Source organism: Scyliorhinus torazame, chromosome 3 (genome assembly GCF_047496885.1).
Source record: "Scyliorhinus torazame isolate Kashiwa2021f chromosome 3, sScyTor2.1, whole genome shotgun sequence".
Taxonomy (NCBI): domain Eukaryota; kingdom Metazoa; phylum Chordata; class Chondrichthyes; order Carcharhiniformes; family Scyliorhinidae; genus Scyliorhinus; species Scyliorhinus torazame.
This window is the reverse complement of record NC_092709.1, coordinates 338,749,397-338,774,298: the sequence shown is the minus strand read 5'-3', so window position 1 is coordinate 338,774,298 and position 24,902 is coordinate 338,749,397. Positions and strand designations below refer to the sequence as shown.

Genomic DNA, 24,902 nt, shown 5'->3' with positions numbered 1-24,902 from the left:
TTCACCATTGGAGACGATGTGCTTTCATCTGCTTAGGCCCAATGTCCATCCACTCACTCCTAAAAAAAAAAAAACTACCCCCTTCATCGAGGTTTTCATCGTCTGACCAACTACTTCCTGTGTGGCTGCAGTCAAGCTTTGCTTTATAATATTCCTGAGTCTGATTACTGCGATGAGGGTTTTATCCAATGAGGAAAGGTTGGGCCTGTGTTCATTTCAGGTTTAGAATGAGGGGCAATCTTATTGAAACATGCAAGATCCTGGTGGGGCCTGACAGGCCGGATGCTGAAAGGATGTTTGCCCTTCTGGGAGAGACTGGAACTGGGGACACCATTTAACAACAAGGGGCCTCTCTTTAAGGGGTTGAGAATTTTTTTCTCTCAGAGTGTCTCGGGTCTGTGGAATTCTCTTCCCCAGAGACCAATGGAGGCACGGTTAATGAACATTTTCATGGCTGAATTTGATAGGATTCTCGAGTGACAAGGCTGTCAAAAGGTATATATAGGGGGTAGGGAGCAAAGTGGAGTTGAGGCCTTAAGTCGGGTCAGTCATGATCAGAAGACCATAAGGCGTAGGAGCAGAGGTAGGTCACTCGGCACATCGAGTCTGCTCCCCCATTCAATGAGATCTTGGCTGTTCTTACTGAATGACGGAAAAGTCTTGAGGGGCCGAATGGCTTACTCCTGCTCCCAATTGGTACATTCATATGAAGCATCTTGGGATATTTCATTGTGTTCCAAGTGCTATATAGACACGAGTTGCTGCTGTTCCAACGACATAACCAAGGCCAGGTATGAAGATGACATGAACCAAAGGACCATGTGCCCCTCAGTAGGGAGATTGCAGCAGGGTAACAGAGAACAGTGACTTCAGGGCAATTTGACTGAGAGAGCAGCAGCAAGCAGAGCAAGACTGTTGAGAATCTGCAGGCTCACGAATTGGCTTGTGGCCATACTTCAGCTTTGACTAAACACACTTGGCTGCCTCTTCGCTGTCCTCTCTGTTTTATATCCGCTGTATGATTGCAAAAAGACTGGAAGCATGCAACAACAAAAAACAAGGCTTTCATTAAACACATCACAGTGAAGGGAGAAAGGAATCAGTTGTAACATCTTTATAAAGACTTCCAAAAAAAGGGACACAATCTCTTTGCAGAATATTAGAACTATCCAATATATGAACATGCATGATTGCCATGCAGACCACTCTGCACTCTCTACCCCCCTCCCCCCACCCTGCACCCCACCCCCTCCCCAACCCGTGGTTATTTTATTTGTAAAGTTTGCCCATAAAACATTTTAAAAATCAGACCCATATTATTGGAGAACATGTTTCAAACAAAAAGAAAAACTAAAGAAAAAATAATTGTTCAGGTGCCATTTACACAGAGCCACAAACAGAAATGCCGGGTGAAATCTTGAGTGTCAGGTCCTGCGTTTGAACTCAAAGCTGTTCGGTCTGGCTCTCTTCGGACTGTGGCTGTAATCCATGCTTCTCTATGTATCGTCTGCTTTGGGAAGGGAGAAGGTGGTCAGAGATTACACAAGAACAATGCAGGGACTTGGGACAGACAGTTGCAATTCAGTGTCAGCCTGAAAGATTAGCTAACATTCCTCATCTCTAGGGGTTTTAAAATGTATTTATTTGTTCACAGGATGTCAGTTGTTGGGCAATTCAAACTGTATTTTATGTGCATGCGACTCTGCACCACTTCCACCACCGGTATTCTACGTCCAGCAACTAATGCCAGCCTTTATTCCTTCCCGTAGCTGGTCAATGGCAAAAGTACCATGTACGCAATGTACTGAGACTATTCCTGGCAGATTCAGCTGTGCAACCAGTAGCTGACACCCTGTTAAGGTTCCGTTACCGTACCCCAAACTGGGGTGCACAGAACAAACCAGCTGAAACCTGGCGTCCAGACTGCCAGGAAGTGACAATACAGAAGCAGACTACAGATCTTCCAGAGACCAGCAGGATGGCTGTGGTGTGAAGTGTAAAGCAATTAAACACGCTCTCTAATGCCCAAGATACTGGGGCAGAGGAGAGAGACGGACGTTGGCTTTTTAAGACAAGTGTGTCTTAAATAAAGTTTGTGCAAGTACATGTATTACTTTGCTTGCTGCAGATTCAGTTGGACCATTTCTAAAATATATTTTGAGTACCCAATTCTTTTTTTTCCAATTAAGGGGCAATTTAGTGTGGTCAATCCACCTACCCTGCACATCTTTGGGTTGTGGGGATAAGAGCCACACAGGCACTGGGAGACTGTGCAAACTCCACACGGACAGTGACTCGGGGCCGGGATCGAACACGGGTCCTCGGTGCCATGAGGCAGGAATACAATTCAGTTGGACTTTGAATGTTACCGTTTGAGAAGGGCTACCCATTCCATGAGCCACCTCAAATAGCGAGAAAATTATTTAAACAATAAGATGTTAAAACATGCTGCTGTGCAGAGGGACCTGGGTGTGCTGGTGCACGAGTCGCAAAAAGTTGGTGTGCAGGTGCAACAGGTGATTAAGAAGGCTAATCGAGTTTTGTCTTTCATTGCTAGAGGGAAGGAGTTCAAGACTAGGGAGGTTATGCTGCAATTGTATAAGGTGTTGGTGAGGCCACATCTGGAGTATTGTGTTCAGTTTTGGTCTCCTTACCTGAGAAAGGACATATTGGCACTGGAGGGAGTGCAGAGGAGATTCACTAGGTTGACCCCAAAGTTGAGGGGATTAGATTATGACGAGAGGTTGAGTAGACTGGGACTGTACTCATTGGAGTTTAGAAGGATGCGGGGGGGATCTTATTGAAACATATAAAATTATGAAGGGAATAGATAGGATAGATGTGGGCAGGTTGTTTCCACTGGTCGGGGAAAGCAGAACTAGGGGGCATAGCCTCAAAACAAGGGGAAGTAGATTTAGGACCGAGTTTAGGAGGAACTTCTTCACGCAAAGGGTTGTGAATCTCTGGAATTCCTTGCCCAGTGAAGCAGTTGAGGCTCCTTCTTTAAACGTTTTTAAGAAAAAGATAGATACCTTTCTAAAGAATAAAGGGATTCGGGGATATGGTGTACGGGCCGGAGAGTGGAGCTAAGTCCACAAAGATCAGCCATGATCTCATTGAATGGCGGAGCAGGCTCGAGGGGCCAGATGGCCTACTCCTGTTCCTAGTTCTTATGTAAAAGTGTGATTAAGTGAGCAAAAGCGATTGTACTTTATAAATTGGTACTGACCTCCTTGCATAGGCATATAGGGCTTCTTTCCTTTCCTGTAGGGACAGGTGTCTGTCAACTGGGGATTTCTCAAATCTTGTTGTGGAAACAGGCTTTGAAAAGAGGACATAAATATACAATCAAAACCAGAATGACCATTCTGTCTCTCATAGATACATGGCCCTGGTGGTTGAGGATTGAACTCCAGCTACAAGAGATTTCCTTGCTCGAAAAGTCTATGCTGCTCTTCTCCAAATTCAACCATTGCACAGCACCAGGTGCAGCTTAAAATACAACCAACTTACAAGAAATAGAAGGAGTAAATCATACATGTCAAGCTTGTTCTGCCATCCAATAAGATGGGGAAATTATTGGAATCCATTCTGAGAGCCCGGTTAAACTGTCACTTAGAACGGCATCGATCGGAAAGCATGTTTTTTTAGGGGAAGATTATGTCTTCCTAACTTAATCAATTGTTTTGAGTAAGTAGCAGGGAGGATTGGTGCAGTGCAGCTTGTCCACATGGATTTCAGTAAGGCATCTGACAAGATCCCACATGGCACACTGGTCAGAAGAATGCGATCCCATGTGATACAGGGAAAGGTGGAGAGTTGGATCCAAAATTGGCTGTGACAGGAGGCAAAGGGTAATGGTGGATGGATGTTTTTGGTGGATGGATGTTTTGGGGTGGATGGATGTTTTGGGGTGGATGGATGTTTTGGGGTGGATGGATGTTTTGGGGTGGATGGATGTTTTGGGGTGGATGGATGTTTTGGGGTGGATGGATGTTTTGGGGTGGATGGATGTTTTGGGGTGGATGGATGTTTTGGGGTGGATGGATGTTTTGGGGTGGATGGATGTTTTTGGGTGGATGGATGTTTTTGGGTGGATGGATGTTTTTGGGTGGATGGATGTTTTTGGGTGGATGGATGTTTTTGGGTGGATGGATGTTTTTGGGTGGATGGATGTTTTTGGGTGGATGGATGTTTTTGGGTGGATGGATGTTTTTGGGTGGATGGATGTTTTTGGGTGGATGGATGTTTTTGGTGGATGGATGTTTTTGGGGGATGGATGTTTTTGGTGGATGGATGTTTTTGCGAATGGAAAACGGTGGCCAGTGGTGTTCTGCAGGACTCAAGTGTTGGGACCCTTGCGTTTTGTTGTATATATGAATGATTTAGACTTAAATGTGGGAGGCATGATTGGGAAATTTTCAGATGACACAAAAATTGGCCCTGTAGTTGATAGTGAAGAAGATGGCTGTAGTTGATAGTGAAGAGGATGGCTGTAGTTGATAGTGAAGAGGATGGCTGTAGCTGATAGTGAAGAGGATGGCTGTAGCTGATAGTGAATAGGATGGCTGTGGTTGATAGTGAAGAGGATGGCTGTGGTTGATAGTGAAGAGGATGGCTGTGGTTGATAGTGAAGAGGATGGCTGTAGCTGATAGTGAAGAGGATGGCTGTAGCTGATAGTGAAGAGGATGGCTGTGGTTGATAGTGAAGAGGATGGCTGTAGCTGATAGTGAAGAGGATGGCTGTAGCTGATAGTGAAGAGGATGGCTGTGGTTAATAGTGAAGAGGATGGCTGTGGTTGATAGTGAAGAGGATGGCTGTAGCTGATAGTGAAGAGGATGGCTGTGGTTGATAGTGAAGAGGATGGCTGTAGTTGATAGTGAAGAGGATGGCTGTAGTTGATAGTGAAGAGGATGGCTGTAGTTGATAGTGAAGAGGATGGCTGTGGTTGATAGTGAAGAGGATGGCTGTAGTTGATAGTGAAGAGGATGGCTGTCGACTCCAGAATGAAATCAAGAGTTTGGTTCAATAGGTGGGAAAGTGGTAAATGGAATTTGATTCATAAGATGATATTAAGACAGATGACCAAAAGCTCAGCGAAAAAGTTGGCTTTAAGGGGTCTTTACAAGCATAGGAAATAGGAACAGACATAGACCATTCGGCCCCTTGAGCCTGCTCTGGATTTGGATTTTGTTTATTGTCACGTGCACCGAGGTAGAGTGAAAAGTACTTTTCTGCTAGCAGCTCAATAGATCGAGTATAATGAGAATAAAATACATAATAGGGCAACAATGTAACTACATAAACACCGGTGGGAGGCATGGTGGCTCAGTGGTTAGCACTGCTTCCTCACAGCGCTAGGGGCCTGAGTTCAAATCCAGCCTTGGGTGACTGTGTGGAGTTTACACTTTCTCCCCATGTCTGCGTGGGTTTCCTCCGGGTGCTCCGGTTTCCTCCCAGTCAAAAGATGTGCAGGTTAGGTGGATTGGCCGTGCTAAATTTCCCCTTAGCGTCCAGGGATGCGCAAGTTAGGTGAGTTATGGGAATAAGGTCGGGCAGTGGGCCTAGTAGAGTGGCCTTTCAGAGGGTCAGTGCAGTCTCGATGGGCCGAATGGCACATTCGGCACTTGTAGGAATTCAATCCAAAGATGTGTGAGGTAATGCATTTGGGGATGACACAACAGTTCTACCTCATCATTGCCTCTTTTAACCTCTCTAAATTGTCAAGACGTCTTGCAGTGGACAAGCAGAAATTTAATCCAAATAAATATTGTGGAGGCCAAAGTCTTTGGTCCCTACCACAAACTGTTCCCTCGTCCCTTCCTGGCAACTGTCTGAGATTAAACAAGTCTGTTCACAACCTTGGTGACATACATGACTCAGCGATAACCTTCTGACCACAAATCTGCACCATCCTACGTCTGCCTATTTCCAACGCCCAACCCTACCCTGTCTTGGCATGTCTGCTGCTGAAACCCCCCCCCCATCCATGTCATTCACACCTTGCATTCATATAGCATTAAAATATCCCAATTCACTTCACAGGAGTATTATCAAAACAGATTGGGCACCAAAACACATATTTAGATATTAGGACAAATGTAAAAAGCTGGGTAAAGAGTAAGTGTTGAGGAGGGAAGAGAAGCAGAAAAGCTGATGCATTCCAGCTTGCACTAGGACAAATGCAAGAATGCCAAATTTCAAATGTTCACAACAATTTATACCAGAGGAGAAAGCCCAAATCAGCACCCTCATCTCCTGTGATGCGTGTAAGATGAAAAGCTTTGAAAACAGAGGCGAAATTCTCCCCAAACGGCGCGATGTCCGCCGACTGGCGCCCAAAACGGCGCCAGACGGGCATCGCGCCGCCCCAAAGGCGCGGAATGCTCCGCATCTTTGGGGGCCGAGCCCCAACATTGAGGGGCTAGGCCGACGCCGGAGGGATTTCCGCCCCGCCAGCTGGCGGAAACGGCCTTTGCTGCCCCGCCAGCTGGCGCGGAAATGACATATCGGGGCGGCGCATGCGCGGGAGCGTCAGCGGCCGCTGACAGTTTCCCGCGCATGCGCAGTGGAGGGAGTCTCTTCCGCCTCCGCCATGGTGTGGAGACCGTGGCGGAGGCGGAAGGGAAAGAGTGCCCCCACGGCACAGGCCCGCCCGCGGATCGATGGGCCCCGATCGCAGGCCAGGCCACCGTGGGGGCACCCCCCGGGGCCAGATCGCCCCGCGCCCCCCCCAGGACCCCAGAGCCCGCCCACGTTGCCTTGTCCCGCCATTCAAAAGGTGGTTTAATCCACGCCGGCGGGACAGGCAATTTATCGGCGGGACTTCGGCCCATCCGGGCCGGAGAATCCAGCGGGGGGGCCCGCCAACCGGCACGGCCCGATTCCCGCCCCCACCGAATATCCGGTACCGGAGACTTCGGCAACCGGCGGGGGCGGGATTCACGGCAGCCCCCGGCGATTCTCCAACCCGCTGGGGGTCGGAGAATGACACCACATGTCTCTCTTTGCTAGAATATTAAAGTTCCATACAACCAGTAATTGCTTTGGATTTCAGTGGATGTATGGGGAAGAATGGGATTCTGGATTTCTTAAAAGCTGATCATAGACTAACAAAATGTTTGGGGGGGGAAAGAGACCCCACGAAACGGATCATACACAGGTCTTGGATCGATGAGCCAAAGAAAGAGAAATGCAAGCTTTCAATCCCTTGCTTTTATACTTATACATGGTCCTGACAAGCGTCATTTATATAATAGAGGATCCAACCAAAGGTAAGAGTTATTCAAAGACATAATTTAAAGGGTCTTCCTGCCAGACCGCTCAAGCTGACCCAGCAAGCTTACTTGAATACTGACTAAAGACACGAGGGTGGGGTGCAATCAGGAGGCTGCTAGTTTAAAGTGGATAGATGTAGCACTGATGTTTACCTTGGCATTAGGTGCATCCTTTGGTACCTTCTTCAGCGAGGTGACCAATTTGCTGGGTGCCAGGTGAGGCTTACTTGACAAAGATATGCTGGAGGGACTGACCGACACTTCTTCTGGGGTGAATTGTACTCTCCCTTCCAGCAGGTTTGTAATGGTCGTGTCAACACATTTCGTTATTACTGAGCAAGTGAAGAGGAAAGCAAGGTCAATGGACAAGCTTTGGACCATGTAGACTGGCAGCTCAAAGCCCAGCCAACACTCAAAAAGCTATATAAAAAACAGCACCACATCAAGAGTTAGCTTGTAAAGAATACACGGATACAATTCCCAATTTACCAAGACAGAAATATAATGAACTTGCATTTATATAGCACTTCAGGTCATCCCAAAGCACTTTACAGTCTTTGAAGTATTTCTAAAGTGCAGTTACTGTTGTAATGGAGGAACTGCAACAATTTGAGCACAGCAAGCTCCCACAAATAGTAAGATTAACCAGATAAAGAGATTTTTTTTAGTGATGGTACTTGTGGGATAAATACCAGCCAGGACACCATGAAAAAAAATTCTGCTCACCTTCAAAATAAATTCAACGTGGTTTTTTATATCCACCTGAGAGGCCAGATGGGGGGGGGAGGCATGGTTTAAAGACACATTCAACAGTGCAGTACTCCCTCAGTTGTGTACTGAAATGTCAGCTAAAACACGGAATGCTCTTTAAAGTAAGCATTTATCTTCATTCATCCAGGTTATAAGCTGGAGAAGGATTGCTCACCCTTCATTTAAATCTATACAACCTTCACCCAACTTAAAACAAGAGAACAAAAGAGGGCCGAGTTGGGTAAAGAGTGAGCAATCTAACCCACCAGACATTCACTCAGGCTTTGAAGATACAAACTGACATCCGTCAGTGAAGAACTACTTTGATGACATCAGTCTTCTTTCACCTTCGGACTTTATGCCATGATCATGTTTTAATGGACTCCTGTCCGGACTCCCATCTCCCACTTGAGTTCATCTAAAATTCTGCTGCCTGTTACCTGACCCACACCAAGTCCTGTTCATCCATCGCCATCCTCACCCTGTTCTTTTTATTTTTTAATTTCACAGGTATGGGTGTCACTGGCCAGGCCAGCATTTATTGCCCATCCCTAATTGCCCGTGGCAAAATTGACATTGGTTCCTGGTTCAGTTAAGTTTCGATTTTAAATTTTTTATCCCCATCTCTGTAATCTCAGCGTAGATCTGTGTCCTTCCAATTCTGCCGCTTGACATCCTTAATTGCTCCACTATTGGTTGCCATACAATCTGCTGCCAAGGACCCAAGCTCTGGAATTTCCTCCCTAAAACACTCTCCTTCTTAAAACTTACTGCTTTCCATGTGGCTTTATGTCTCTTTTTTAAAATAGCATTGCCTCAAACACCTTGCAATACTAATGTATACTGTGGAGTGAGAGAATGAAAGATGATTCTCTCACTCCACAGTATAAATATTTTCCACGTTCTCTGTCTTTTAGCTTTGACAAAGGGTCACCTGGACTCAAAACGTTAGCTCTTTTCTCTACAGATGCTACCAGACCTGCTGAGATTTTCCAGCATTTTCTCTTTGAATTCAGATTCCAACATCCACAGTAAGTTGCTTTTATTATTATGTGAAAGGAGCTGTATGAATATAAATTACTGTTGTTACAGTTATAATCCCTCAATCTCTGGAACCATTCTAGCAAATCTATTCTGCACTCTCAATAGTCTTCACCCCATCCTAAAATGAATGGTCCAAAAATTGGATGTGATACTCTAACGGGCCCTGAACAAGTGCTTTATGCAAGTTTACCATAAACGCCTCGGATATCTACCCTATGCCTCTACTTACTAAGCCCAGGATCCCGCATGCTTTAGTGACTGCTTTTTAAAAATAAATTTAGAGTACCAAATTAATTTTTTTCCAATTAAGAGGCAATTTAGTGTGGCCAATCCACCTAACCTGCACATCTTTGGGTTGTGGGGGTGAAACCCACGCAACACGGGGAGAATGTGCAAACTCCATACGGACAGGGCCGGGATTCGAACCTGGGTCCTCAGCGCAGTGACTGCTTTGTTAATCTGTCCTACCATCTTCAAACATTTGCGCGCAAAATCTCTCAGGTCTCTGTTCCGTGTGACCACTTCAAATATTGCAGCCAGAGAATCAGATCTGAAGAGCACTTGCAGTGAGCAAATGCCCTGTGTCACTTTTTTGCATATAATTACATAGAACATACAGTGCAGAAGGAGGCCATTCGGCCCATCGAGTCTGTACCAACCCACTTAAGCCCTCACTTCCACCCTATCCCAATAACCCCATCTAACCTTTTAGGTCACTAAGGGCAATTTATCATGGTCAATCGACCTAACCTGCACGTCTTTGGACTGTGGGAGGAAACCGGAGCATCCGGAGGAAACCCACGCAGACACGGGGAGAACGTGCAGACTCCGCACAGACAGTGACCCAGCGGGGAATCAAACCTGGGACCCTCCACTTGTGCTACCCTGCTGCCCACTTCTGAGGCATAAAGAGGGAGTCACTCCTTTCTGTCGATTTCCACACTACACATTGGCAGCTTTGTAAAGGTTACAGTGCCCTCCAATGGCAGAAACAGGACAATGATAAATATGTGCATTTTCAAGTGGATCATCCACATTTTAAAGCAATGGCTCAAACATTACAGCACGTCCAGACAAGAAAAGGATCACAATGCATTAAAGAAAGCCTTGCACTTATAATATGCTGTTCCCAACCTCTGGCCATGCCAAAGTGTTTGACAGCGATGAAGCATTTATTGCAATGTATGAAACGCAGCAGCTCATCTGCGCATAGAAAGGGCCACAAACAGCAATGTGACGATGACAGATATCTGTTCTTCTTTTTCACAATGTTGGTTGAGGGCTAAACATTGGCTGAGACACAAGGGAAAACTTTGAAACAGTATCATGGGATCTTTAATGTTTGACCTAAATGGGCACACAGGATCTCTCTCGGTTCTCATTTAAGATGGCACTCCCCGAGTACTGCACTGGACATATCAGCCTGGTCACGCGCCCAGTTTCTGCAGAGTTGGTTTGAACCTATAATCTGACTCAGAAGTTAGAGTGCTGCTTGCTAGGCCACAGCTGACAATTAAAAACTTTACCCTTAAGAAAAACTATTGCTGTCAGAGAGTCAGTAACAAGCCCTGCTGATGTTTGAGAGGTGGGCACACTGCACAATAAACTATATGTTTAATAAACTTGTGTGTCAGGTCATTTTTGAAACAGTGATTGGGACCGCCACTGGCCTCAATACACTAAAGCAGCAAACAAACAAAATGAATGATTTCTGGTCAGTAAATAAAAAAATGTACAGCACCTTTTTTAAAAACTCATTCACAGGATGATGGCATTGCTGGGCCAGCATTATTGCCAATCTCTGGCTGCTCTTGAGAAGGAGATTTTGCCTTGAATAAAACTGCTTGCTCTGCTATACTATTTAGGAGGGTAGTTCAGAGTCAACTCCATTGCTTTAGGTCTGGAGTCACATACAAGTCAGACGGGGTAAGCACAGCAGATCTCCTTGTCTTGAGAGCATTATAGAACCAGAAGGGTTCTTAACAACAATCTGGTAGTTTACCAATGCCAGCTTTTCATTCCAAATGCCGTTTAATTGATTTTAAACTTTCTGGCTGCCAATTTGAAGAATGAACTTGAAAAACCATCATGTGGGTGAGGTACCAGACCAACAGTTGTTGATGGTCATACACAACCTGAGCAGGGGCCAGGTAAGGGAGAGAAAGATTGAGTGGAAAGATAACAAATCACCAATCAAATGTTAGTGGTCTTAAACAATAATAGCAAAGTAGCTATCAGCTGCACGGTAGCACAGTGGTTAGCATTGTTGCTTCACAGCACCAGGGACCCGGGTTCGATTCCTGGCTTGGGTCACTGTCTATGCGGAGTCTGCACGTTCTCCCTGTGTCCGTGTGGGTTTCCTCCGGGTGCTCCAGTTTCCTCCAAGTCCTGAAAGACGTACTTGTTAGGTGAATTAGACATTCTGAATTCTCCCTCAGTGTACCCAAACAGGCACCGGGATGTGGCGACTAGGGGCTTTTCACAGTAACTTCATTACAGTGTTGATGGAAGCCCACGTGTGACATTAATAAAGATTATTATAAGAGTGCAAGCTCCCCGCTATTATGTGCGAGTAAAAGAGGGAAAAACAAGCGGAAAACAATTTGAGCAAGGGAAAAAAAACCTGACGTCCTACCTAGGTCCATCTGAATGACATTGAGTGGGACGTGAGGCAGCACCTCTTTGACTTGCTTTGCCATTCCAGCAATCCGAACATCCTCTGCAGACAAACTGCTAATGCTGAGGCCCGGGAGGAAGGTCCGAGCTCGATTTCCAGAAGGCTGGCTGTTGGCTGTTGAAACAAAATGGTCAGAGCTTCCAAATTTAGTTCTCATCCCCCACTGACCCAAGTCATTTCACATTCCCCCTTTCTCAGCACCAATACGTCTATAGAGCCTCTTAGGATTTTCCGTGTGGAAAAAAAATCTGAAAAATATTTTCACATCAAGCTACTGCTAATGCCACCTTTGTGTTGCCTTTAACGTAGCCCAAGGAAGGAACTCCATAAGGGAACAAGGACCTCAGACCGAGGAATCCCAACCAAAAGACTGGTGGAAGGCGTGGTTTTGTAGAGAGGGCTCTCGAGAGTTTTTTAAAGATGAATTTTTACGGGATGTGGGCTTCACTGGTTAGGCCAGCATTTGTTGTCTATCCCCAAATGCCCTGGTGATCAATGGGATCCTGCAGCCGAAGGTTCCTTTTCTATTTGGCACATGGTTGGCGGATGAATGCTCCAAGTTTTTTTTAATTAATTGAAGCGTTATGGGCATCACTGGCAAGGCCAACATGGATTGCGCATCCCTATACAGCTTGCGAGGACATTTCACAGGGCACTTGAGTGTTCACCATATTAATGTGGGTCTGCGGTCATATATATATATATCACACCAGGTAATAATGGCAGATTTCCTTCCTAAAAGGGTGAGTGAACCACATGGGTTTTTACAACAGCGGTTCCATGGTCACCATTACAACTTTTATTCCAGATTAATTCATCTGAATTTTCCCAGTTGCCGTAGTGGAATTTGAACTCATTCCCTTGGATTATAGTCCAGTGGCATTACCACCATGTTACTGTAGCCCCAGTATCAAAGGGAAGGAGGCTGTGGGACATGAGGATGAGAATTTGAAATTGGAGGTGTTAGGGGACTGGGAGCCGATATACGAGTCAGAGAGGACTGGTGGTGGGCGACTGTGACAGCTCAGAATAAGATCTGGGCAGTACAATACAGCATAGGACCAGGCCCTTCGGACCTCCAGTAGAGTTATGGCTTTGTGTGGCACATGGAGGGTGGAGAATTGGGACCCTCGCGAGAGAGGAATGGAAGAAACAGAGCTGAAGGGGAGAAAAATGTACAATTCGAATTCTCAGCAGCTGATGTGGCGAAGGCAGGGATTATCACGCGAGGTGGGTAGCAGTCAGCCTTTATTGATGGCAAGATATGGGGTTAGAACCTCATCTCATGGCTGGACACAATGCTGAGGCTGCAAATATTCTGGAAAAGTGGCTGGAGAGGGGAGACGTTAGCCTCGTGGTATTGTCACTGGACTAGTATTCCAGAGACCCAGATAATGCTCTGGGGACCTGGGTTGGTATCCCACCACGGCACATGCTGAAATTTGAATTCAATAAAAATCTGGAATTAAAAGTCTAATGAAAAGTCATTGTCGACTGTTGTAAAAGCCCATCTGGTTCATTAATGTCCTTTAAGACAGAAAATCTGCTGTTCTTACCTACATGTGACTCCAGAGCCACAGCAATGGCTTCAGTTTTCCCAATGTTTAGTTACAGGAACTTGCAAATCATCCAAAACTGGATGCAAATCCAGCGGTCTGACAGCATATGTCAGAGGTATAAAAGCATCAATGGCAGCACGTATGCAACAAAGAGGATTCTTAGTCAACCAAGAACAGCCATTCACCAGGATGCCAAGGTTATGATCAGGTTAACAAGAATGGAAGCAAGCAAAGGCAGTCCCACTGAGCTGGACAACTGGATCAGCCACTGTAGATGAGGACTGGGTGATCAAGGAGGAAAAATGCATTAGGGTCACAGTCTCTGCCAGTCAGTATGCATCTCAGGTTAGGTACTTTTCCATGGTCTTGGAAAGACAGAATTGTGTTGAAGAACACAAAGTTGCGGGAGGTGGTCAGAGGCCTGGGAGGTGACAAGGTGCACAGACCTTGGAATATGGCAGGGTACTTGACAGTGACAGAGGGTTTATCATACAATTTACAGTGCAGAAGGAGGCCATTCAGTCCATCAAGTCTGCACCAGCCCTCGGAAAGAGCACCCTACTTAAGCCCACGCCTTCACCTCATAACCCAATAACCCCACCTAACCTTTTTGGACACCAAGGGCAATTTAGCATGGCTAATCCACCTAACCTGCACATCTTTGGACTGTGGGAGGAAACCAGAGCACCCGGAGGAAACCCACGCAGACACGGGGAGGACGCGCAGATTCCGCACAGACTGTGTCCCAAGCCGGGAATCGAACCTGGGACCCTGGAGCTGTGCTACTGTGCTAACCATTGAGCTATCATGCTGCCCTAAAGGGTTTGAGGGATGTGGTGAGAGCAGATTTGAATAGTTGCTCAATATTGGATAAAATGAAGGTCAAGAAAGCATGTTACTACAATTGGAGTCAGAAGGAGGAACAGGAGCAGACCATGTGGCCCATCGAGACTGCTCCCACCAGGGGTCAACAGGTACAGCCAGGTTAGAGCTCTGTTCATTAACCGTTCTGTTGATACTGAAGGTGGAGCTCTTCGTAAAGGGACGATGATGCTAGGTCAATGCTTGATGTTAAATCTAGGGCAAAAGCAGGTCTATGGAGTTAGATCACTGATTAGCCATGATCTCATTTAATTGTGGAACAGTCTCAAGAGTCTTCCTCTTCCTATGATCCTACACATCCGATTAATTTGCTTTTCTTGTGTTTTGCAAATCGTACTTTGAATGCTGCAGGTTTACATCTTGGGTGTTGAATGGACGACTTTGCATTTTTGTTACAACTTGACTTCTATTTGTTATGTACAAAAAGCTTTTCCCCCGAGCATGAAAACAGCCACAGAGTACGAAGGCAAGCTGCCAGAATGCAATCCTGACCTGAGCTGGCCGCTTGCGGTGTCATGTGCTTCATTCTTTTGAGGTATTCCACTTTGTCAGACTTGGTATGCTGAGTCGATACAACCCCAAGTTCCATAGCTAAATGCTAACAACATTTGGAGACAAAAAGGCAATGATGAGCTGAGTACTGCTGTTATTGAAGCAACTCTGCATCCAGAGAACAAAACAAGAGGAAACGGACACGAGACAATGCCCGCTGCATTTATAGAATCAGACTGGTACAACACAAAAAGAAGCCGTTTTGCCTGCAATGCCTGCGTTGAGCAATCCAATTAGCCTTACCCCCTTGTTTGTTCCGCACAGTCCTACACTCCTTTTCCCCTTCAAGCATTTATCCAATTCTTTATTTAAAGTTACCACTGAAACTGCTTCCACCGCTTGTTCAGGCACTGTATTCCAGATCACAACAACTTACTGCATAAATTCTTTTCATCACTCATGTCGCCTCCAGTTCTTTTGCCAATTACAGTAAGTGAAAAATGAACAAAAAGTCAAGAATTGGATGAACTAGGAGGGCTAACTGTAGAGTGGAGGAGATTATAGAGTTAAGAAGAAGCAAGGAGAATCTAGCATTATGTTAAAGAAACTGGAAGGCCTGACGTTTAATCTTCAGTCTGTGAGGAATGAGTTAACCTCGAGCCATGGCATCATTTGAGATGCTGGGACTCACCTGCAGCAAGGAAAGGCTCAAAAATAGTCAATCAAAAGGCTGCGGATGTTCAGCCATAACAGGATTGGCCTTGCGTGCGCATGTCCTCCAGTCAAAAAAACTTCCAATATTCATAAATGAAGACTGGAAATTCATGCAAGGTACCAGAGAGTAGCCAATTCCCGGCAAGAGTTAGGTCACAGATCAGCCATGTTCTCATTGAATGGTGGGACAGGTACGAAGGGTTAAATGGACCTAAAAGAGGAGGTGGTGAGAGGACTGACAGGAGGTGATAGACTTGGAACCATTGAAAAGTTACAGCACAGGAGGAGGCCATTCGACCCATCATGTCCATGCCAGCCCGAGGACCACCAGGTGCCCTTTCTCATCCCACCTTCTTGCATCCGGTCCACAGTCCTGCAGCTTACAGCACTTAAGGTGCAGATCCAGGTACTTTTTAAAAGAGTTTAGGGTCTCCACCTCCAACTTGGGCAGTGAATTCCAGAATCCCACTACCCACTGCGTGAAAACATTCTTTCCCATGTCCCCTCTACACCTTCTGTCTCTTATCTTGAATCTGTGGTTATAGAATTCTCCACCAAGAGAAACAATTTTATTCTGTTCACTATCGCTTCCCCTCATAATTTTGTACAAGTCAATTAAGTCACCCCTCAGCCTTCTTTGTTCCAAGGAAAATAACCTCAACCGATTCAATCTTTCCTCATAGCCACACCTCTAACCCTGGCAATATTCTTGTAAACCTCCTCTGAACTCCCTCCAGAGCAACTGTGTCCTTCCTGTAAAGTGGTGACCAGAACTGCGCCCAATACTTTTATATTCAATATCTCTTCCAATGAAGGAGAGCATTCCATATGCTTTCTTTACAACCTTGTCTACTTGAACGGCTGCCTTTAGGAACTGTGCACTTGTACGCCATGATCTCTCACTTCATCTACTCCTCTGAGTACATTCCTATTTATTGTGTACTCCCTATAACTGTTTGACCTTCCTAAATGTATGACCTCACACTTCTCTGTGTTAAATTCCATCTGCCACTTTACTGCCCACTCCACCAACCCATCTATGGATATCCTGAATTCTCCCTCTGTGTACCCAAACAGATGCCGGGATGTGGCGACTAGGGATTTGCACAGGAACTTCATTGCAGTGTTAATGTACGTCTACTTGTGACAATAAAAGATTATTATATCATTCTGGAGATTGTAGCTATTTTCACAGTCCACCACTCGGCCAATCTTTGTGTCATCTGCAAAATTCCCAATCGTGCTTGACAGCTTTGACTCTTATAATGGAAAACAAGTAAATGGCAGAGGCATTAACACAGGTAGTGTCTGTCGTCACTGTGGAAGAACAAAGAAAAGTACAGCACAGGAACAGGCCCTTTGGCCCTCCAAGTCTGTGCCAATCATGATACCCTAACTTTAAAAAAAAACCTTCTGCCCTTACTTGGTCCAAAAGGAAAGCTTCCCACAGATACTTCAAAATCAAGAGATGGAAAGGAGGGAGGAATTTAAAACAATCACCATCACTAGGGAAAAAATGTTGGGCAAATTATTGGGTCCAAAGGTTGCCAAGTGTCCAGGAGCAGATGGCCATATCCTAGTGTCCTAAAAGTGGCTGCAAAGATAATAGATGCAGAGATATTAGATGCATTGGTTGTAATCTCAAAAAATCCTTCAATTTTGGAAGGTTCCCAGAGGATGGAAAGTAGACATTGTAACACCTTCATTCAAGTAGGGAAGGAGGTAGAAAGCAGGAAACTACAAGCCAGTTAGCCAAACATCTATCATTGGGAAAGTGCTAGAACACATTATTGTGGATGTTATAGCAGGATACTTAGAACATCAGAACGTGATCAGGCAGAATTAACATTGCTTTGTGAAAAGGAAACTGTGTTTAAATAGTTTTCTGAGGAAGCAGCAAGCAAGGTGGGTAATGGGGAACTTGTAGATGTGGTGGACTTGGCATTCCAAGTGTGACAAGGTGCCACATCAAAGGTTACTGCACACGATGGGTAAGACCTCAGCATGAATAAAGGATTGGTTAACAGGAAACAGAGTAAGGATAAACAGATATTTTTGGGTCGTCAAACTGTGACTAGTGGAGTGCCACAGGGATTAGTGCTGGGGACACAATTATTTATAATTTACATCAATGATTTGGATGAAGGAACTGAATGTATGGTAGCCGAATGTGCAATGGCACTAAGATAAGTTGGAAAGCAAGTTGTCAAGAGGAGGTAAAGAGTCTGCAAAGGGATAAAGATAGGTTAAATGAGTACGCAGAAAATGTGACTGATGGAGTCTAATGCAGAAAGATGTGAACTTCGTCATTTTGATAGGAAAAGTATAAAAGTATATTACTTAAATGGAGAAAGTCCAGGAGGATGTTCCCAGTGGAACTAAGGGACACAGTTTAAGAATAAGATGGAGATGAGGAGGTTTTTTTCCCCTGAGGGCCACTAGTATGTGGGACTCTCTTCCCCAGGGAACAGTGGAGGGTGGGGTCATTGAATTTATTCAAGGCAGAGTTGGTCAGATTTTTGATAGACAAAGGAGAGTTATGCTAAAACATTGAATATATTCAAGAGGCGGCGAGATATAGCACTTGGGGAGAATGGGATGGAGAAAGCAGGATTAGGCTATTGAGTTGGATGATCCGACATGATCGTGACGAAGGGCCAAAAGGCCTCCTCCTGCTCATATCTTCTATGTATCTTTGGGGGCCAAACAGGTAGGTGAAGTTGATTTCACAACCAGATCAGCCTTACCTTATTGAAATGTGGAGCAGGCCTACTTCTGCTCATAAGTCTTATAACTGCATGTACAATCTTTATAGCAACACAAATACATCAGTCTTCACCTCTAGGGCTCCCACAACCAGCTCATCCACTTTCAGAGAGGTTTTCTCAACAACCTCAGTCAACCAGCTACGATTAGAGATTCTTTCACATTTTCTTCAATTATTTTTTAATGTGGAATATGATGCATCACAAAGGGTTTACAGCTCAGAAGCAGGCCATTCGGCTCAAAAGATGTATGTGGTTATGAACATAGTACAGTGCAGAAGGAGGCCATTCGGCCCATCGAGTCTGCACCGACCTACATTAAGCCCTCACCTTCCACCCTACCCCGTAACCCAATAATCCCTCCTAACCTTTTTGGACACCAAGGGCAATTTAGCGTGGTCAATTTACCTAACCTGCACGTGGGAGGAAACCGGAGCACCCGGAGGAAACCCACGCAGACACGGGGAGAACGTGCAGACTCCACACAGGCAGTGACCCAGCGGGGAATCGAACCTGGGACCCTGGCGCTGTGAAGCCACAGTGCTATCCACTTGTGCTACTGTGTATGCCCCACACAGGCATCCATTTCCCTACTTAATCTCAACACATTGACATATATCCTTCTTTAACATTCTCCCTCATGTGTTTATTTAGGTGTCCTTTAAATCCATCATCTACTCCATGTGGTCGCCAGCTTCATATTCTAACTACTCTCAGTCAAGAAATGTATCCTGAATTTGCTATTGGATTTACTGGTGAATCTGATTCCGGTATCTGACCGAACCCTTCATAACTTAAAGACATACAATGCAGAAGGAGGCCATTCGGCCCATTGAGTCTGCACCGACCTACATCAAGCCCTCACCTTCCACCCTATCCCCGTAACCCAATAATCCCTCCTAACCTTAGTCTTCTCTTTTTATAGAGAAACCAGTACCTGCTTGTGCAACCTTTCCTGATACGAAGAGATTAGAAGTTTGTTCTAGTAAATCTTTATGCACCTTCTCCAGTACCCTCTCAATTCATTTTATAAAATAGAGATGATTGACCAAGATTTAACATTGAACTTCTCCCATTTATCAAATTGGTCCCCACTCTTGAAAAATGAACCCCGTGCTTTGTTTTATATGGCCTTATTAATTTAAATCGCTACTTTTAGTGAGTGAATAAAGCTTTAATAATTATGGTTAAAGTAAGAATTAATTTAAATATTAGAAAACATCTGAGAAACAACACGATGCAAAGCTCAAAAGAAACTTCAGCTACCTTCAAGGCGTAGTGCCACAAACAGGCCTGAATACACAGTGTTTGCAATTCCTGCAAAGTTATTTACACCCAAGCCACAGGACTGCATGCACTGCTCTATATCTAGTCTTAAGATGACTGCTTTGAAACAATAATGAACGTTCTCACATAAGTGAAACTAGCCTTTCAAATCTTATCAGAAAAAAAGATTTATCTAACATGCTTTAGTTGCCAAAGTTGTAAGTTCAAGCTGTCGCCACTGCTGTAATTTAGGGCTCTTGATTCAGAGTTTAAAAAAAATGTAAAGTACCCAATTAATTTTCTTTTCCAATTAAGGGGCAATTAAGCGTGGCCAATCCACCTACTCTGCACATCTTTGGGTTGTGGGAGTGAGACCCACACAGACACGGGGAGAATGTGCAAACTCCACACGGACAGTGACCTGGGGCCGGGATCGAACCCGGGTTCTCTGCGCCATAAGGCAGCAGTGCTAACCACTGCGCTACCATTCCGCCCATATTTCAGAGTTAATGCCCCAGGAGCATGTCCCGATTATCAAACAACTTACCTCCTGGACTCTGGCTGCAAATTCTTCCTCTGGCTCTTCATCCATTTGGGACATGCTGGATAGCCACCTACAAGAACCAAAAAACACAGAACTATAAGGATAGGCACAGCCAGCTACTTTTGCATTCATACAACCTTGCTTCCTGACCCAAAATAAATTGATAGCTGGTATTCCTAAGGCTACTTAAACGTAACTTTGGATAGTTCTGTGAAGCAAGATTAAATTGATGACAGCTTGTCTGTTGCCTAGGTGAGATACATCAACAGCAGTTTTGACTGACACCAACCCTTAGCTGATCTCAGCTAGATAGCATTTATAGTCTTGGTAGAGGGCAAAAGTAGGCAAGGTTCCTACTTCCAAGCACTATCTACCTACCCATATCTGAAATAACCTGCTAATACTCACTGTCGAAGTGTGACTTCTGAACATTGATAAAATAGGCAGACAAGTGCAGTTTAATATGGGTAAGTGTGAAGGAGTACTTAGATGGGAAGAAATACAATGACAAGGCACTTAAGAGTGTAGATAAAGAGTAATTTAAATATTTTATTTGTGCATGGGCAGCATTTGTTGGCCATTGCTAGTTAACCTGAGGCCACCCAGAGTCACCAGATAGTGTGGAGCTGGAATTGCATGCTAGTGGGACAGACTAAGGGCAGTGGAATCACTCCTCTTTAGTGAGCAGCTGGCTGTATATAATAACCTGGCATCGTCATAGCTCGCAAGTTACAGAGTACATTGAATTAAATTCATCAACTTGCTATCTTGAAATTGAATTCATGACCTCTATGCTGCCAAGACCAGCACTGTAACCACTGTGCTACCATACCAAAGGGGGAGATACTGCAATGAAGGAAAGGTCCAAAACATGCTGGATCTTAGAAATCTGGACATAAGAGTGCAAGAGCAAAGAATAAATGATAAATCTGTATCAAACATTCATTAGACCATGATTAGAATTGAGCACTGGTATTTTAGATGCCCAACTACAGAAAAGATATTAAGTCACTTATTGTAAGCCATGTAGTGCAGCTACACCTGAATGATGCCGAGGTGGAAAATTAGAGTTGGAAGGCACTAGTGAAGATACTTTCAATGGATCAGAGAAGACTTAATAGAGATTTTTAAATTATAAAGTTTTTGGATAGGGGAAATTGCCAGAGAGTGAAGAGGAATATAAGGATACATTTCTTTACAGGCATAGAGCATCGAATGCTTTGTCACCGGGGTTGGCTGAGGAAGAGACCACTGCATCTTTTAAGGCAAAATCAGTTACATATTTGCAGCAGAATAAATAAGGTAAGGTACGACAGGGATAGCATGGAGCAGAGATAGGTTTTGCACTTCTCTAGCAAGCTGCCAGAACAGACAGAAAAGGGCAGTTTCAAGATATAAATTGCCAATTGGCAGAAACACAAAAGGACTTTTGACATTGGTGATCGGCTACCCCAGTCTTAGTTAAAGGGAGAGAGGAGAATGTCAAGGAGAAAATTACAGGCAGGCGTTTTTTTCATCTTCAGAGAAGCAACAAAATCCTTCAAATTTGCATCTTAACTTTCAGCAGATCCTAAGCTCATAACTGAGTGACGTGGAGGTGAGACTCAAGACGACAAGTTCTGTAATAGGAAAAGGAAAAACTTGCATTTGAACGCTCCTCAGGATGTTACAGCCAATTAAGCACTTTTGTAGTTCCCACAAACAGCAATGAGGCAATCGACGAGTTAATCTGCTTTTGGTGTTTGTTTGAGGGAGAGCACTGACCAGGATTCCAGAATGCCTTGCTCTTTTGCACCCACTTGAAGGAGAAGATGTTGCTTTATATCACTGACACTCCAGTGTCGGGTGCAGCATCGACATGCTCAAGTCCTGGCATGGGGCTGGAACCCATAACCCTGATTGGAGGAACGAGTGCTATTACTGAGTCAAGCTGACACTCGGTACTTTAGACAATCCGTTCTGACAAGGCAGTATTATTTCTTGCTCTAGTTGAGACCATGAAGAGTCAACCGCAGCATGTGGTACTGGAGTTCTGATAGGAGTGCGCTGCTTCCTTTTCTGAATGGCACTACTGAACGGGTTGGGAGGGAGGGAGGGGTGGGGTTTACAATAATAGAACATAGAACAGTACAGCACAGTACAGGCTCTTCAGCCCACGATGTTGTGCCGACCATTTATCCTAATCTAAGATCAACCTAACCTGCACCCCTTCAATTTACTGCTGTCCATGTGGCTGTCTAAGAGTCGCTTAAATGTCCCTAATGACTCTGACTCGACCACCTCTACTGGCAGTGCATTCCACACATCCACCACTCTCTGTGTAAAGAACCTACCTCTGACATCTCCCCTATACCTTCCTCCAATCACTTTAAAATTATGTCCCCCTCGTGACAGCCATTTCCACCCTGGGGAAAAGTCTCTGGCTATCCACTCTATCCATGCCTCTCATCATCTTGTACACCTCTATCAAGTCACCTCTCTGCCTTCTTCGCTCCAGTGAGAAAAGCCCTAGCTCCCTCAACCTTTCTTCATAAGACATGCCCCCCCAGTCCAGGCAGCATCCTGTTAAATCTCCCCTGCACCCTCTCCAAATCATCCACATCCTTCCTAGAATGAGGCGACCAGAACTGGACACAATATTCCAAGTGTGGTCTAACTAGAGTTTTATAAAGCTGCAGCAAAACCTCGCGGCTCTTAAACTCAATCCCCCTTCTTAACAACCCTATCAACCTGGGTGGCAACTTTGAGGGATCTATGTACGTGGACCCCAAGATCCCTCTGTTCCTCCACACTTCCAAGAATCCTGCCTTTAACCCTGTATTCAGCATTCAAATTCGACCTTCCAAAATGAATCACTTCACATTTATCATGGTTGAACTCCATCTGCCACTTCTCAGCCGAGCTCTGCATCCTGTCAATGTCCCGTTGTAACCTGCAACAACCCTCAACACTATCTACAGCTCCACCAACCTTTGTGTCATCGACAAAACTTACTAACCCACCCTTCCACTTCCTCATCCAAGTCATTTGGATCAAAAAACATCAAAGAGTAGAGGTCCCAGAACAGATCCTTGCGGGACACCACTTGTCACCGACCTCCAGGCGGAATACTTTCCGTCCACTACCACTCGCTGTCTTCTTTCGACCAGCCAATTCTGTATCCAGACAGCCAACTTTTCCTGTACCCATGCCCCCTAACGTTCTGAATGAGCCTACCATGGGGAACCTTATCAAATGTCTTACTGAAATCCATATACACCACATCCACTGCCCGACCTTCATCAATGTGTCTTGTCACATTCTCAAAGAATTCAATGAGGCTTGTGAGGCATGACCTGCCCTCACAAAGCCATGCTGACTATTTTTAATCAAAGTATGTTTTACTAAAAATTCATAAATCCTATCTCTCAGAATCCTTTCCAATATTTAGCTCACCACAGACGCAAGACTGATGGGTCTATAATTCCCAGGGATTTCCCTATTCCCTTTCTTGAATAGGAGAACAACATTCGCCTCCCTCCAATCATCCGGTACTACTCCAGTGGAGAGTGAGGACGCAAAGATCATCGCCAACGGCGCAGCAATCTCCTCCCTCGCTTCCTGTAGTAACCTTGGGTATATCCCGTCAGGCCCAGGGATCCTGATGCTTTTCAAAATTTCCAGCACATCCTCCTTAATATCAACCTGTTCGAGCCTATTAACCTGGTTCACACTGTTCTCATGGGAAACAAGGTCCCTCTCTCTAGTGAATACTGAAGCAAAATATTCATTTAGGGCCTCCCCCATCTCTTCAGACTCCAGGCACAAGTTCCCTCCACTATCCCTGATCGGCCCTACTCTCACTCTGATCATTCTCTTATTTCTCACTTAAGTGTAGAATGCCTAAGGGTTTTCCTTAATCCTTCCCGCCATGGCTTTTTCATGCCCCCATCTAGCTCTCCTCAGCTCATTTTTGAGTTCCTTCCTGGCTACCTTGTAACCCTCTAGAGCCGAGTCAGATCATTGCTTCCTCAACCTTACGTAAGCATCCTTCTTCCTCTTGACTAGAAGCTCCACTTCTCTTGTCATCTAAGGCTCCTTCATCTTACCATTCCTTCCTCGTCTCAGTGGGACAAACCAATTCAGCACTCGCAGCATGTGCTCCTTAAACAATCCCCACATTAGAACATAGAACTGTTGTGCATTTCCCCAAGAACAATTGTTCCCACTTTATGCTCCTCCGCTCCTGTCTAATAGCAGTATAATTTCCCCTCCCCCAATTAAATACCTTCCCATACTGTGTGTTCCTATCCCTCTCCATGAGTATGGTAAAGGTCAAGGAGTTGTAGTCACTGTCATCAAAATGCTCTCCTACCAAGACATCTGACACCTGGCCTTGACATTGCCGAGCACCAAGTCCAATATGGCCTCCCTCCTAGTCGGGCTATCTACATATTGAGTCAGGAATCCTTCCTGTACACACCTGACAAAATCTGCTCCATCTAGCCTCAAGTCCCTCATAAGATCATCCCTCCATACCAGGCAACATTCTGGTAAATCTCCTCTGCACCCTTTTCAATGCTTCCACATCCTTCCTATAATGCGGCGACCAGAATTGCATGCAATACTCCAAATGCGGCCGCACCAGAGTTTTGTACAGCTGCAACATAACCTCATGGCTCCGAAACTCAATCCCTCTACCAATAAAAGCTAACACACCGTACGCCTTCTTAACAACCCTCTCAACCTGGGTGGCAACTTTCAGGGATATATGTACATGAACACCGAGATCTCTCTGCTCATCCACACTACCAACAATCTTACCATTAGCCCAGTACTCTGTGCTCCTGTTATTCCTTCCAAAATGAATTACCTCACACTTTTTTGCATTAAACTCCATTTGCCACCTCTCAGCCCAGCGCTGCAGCTTATCTATGTTCCTCTGTAACTTG

General features: G+C 45.1%; 1 protein-coding gene across 4 annotated transcripts in view; it reads right to left on the bottom strand.

The window, feature by feature from the left end:
- Positions 1–1,099: 1,099 nt before the first annotated feature.
- Positions 1,100–24,902, bottom strand: part of aup1 (AUP1 lipid droplet regulating VLDL assembly factor) — a 48,525-nt gene continuing 24,722 nt past the window's right edge. For 3 of the 4 annotated variants that reach the window (XM_072497701.1, XM_072497704.1, XM_072497703.1), the window contains 6 exons: positions 19,975–20,041; positions 14,683–14,788; positions 11,708–11,863; positions 7,432–7,610; positions 3,230–3,321; positions 1,100–1,507 (listed from right to left, as the gene is read on the bottom strand). In XM_072497701.1, the coding sequence (XP_072353802.1) occupies positions 1,444–1,507; positions 3,230–3,321; positions 7,432–7,610; positions 11,708–11,863; positions 14,683–14,788; positions 19,975–20,041 (664 nt within the window). In that variant the 3' untranslated portion in view covers positions 1,100–1,443. The remainder of the gene's footprint in view (positions 1,508–3,229; positions 3,322–7,431; positions 7,611–11,707; positions 11,864–14,682; positions 14,789–19,974; positions 20,042–24,902) is intronic. The other variant, XM_072497702.1, reaches the window with a different exon arrangement.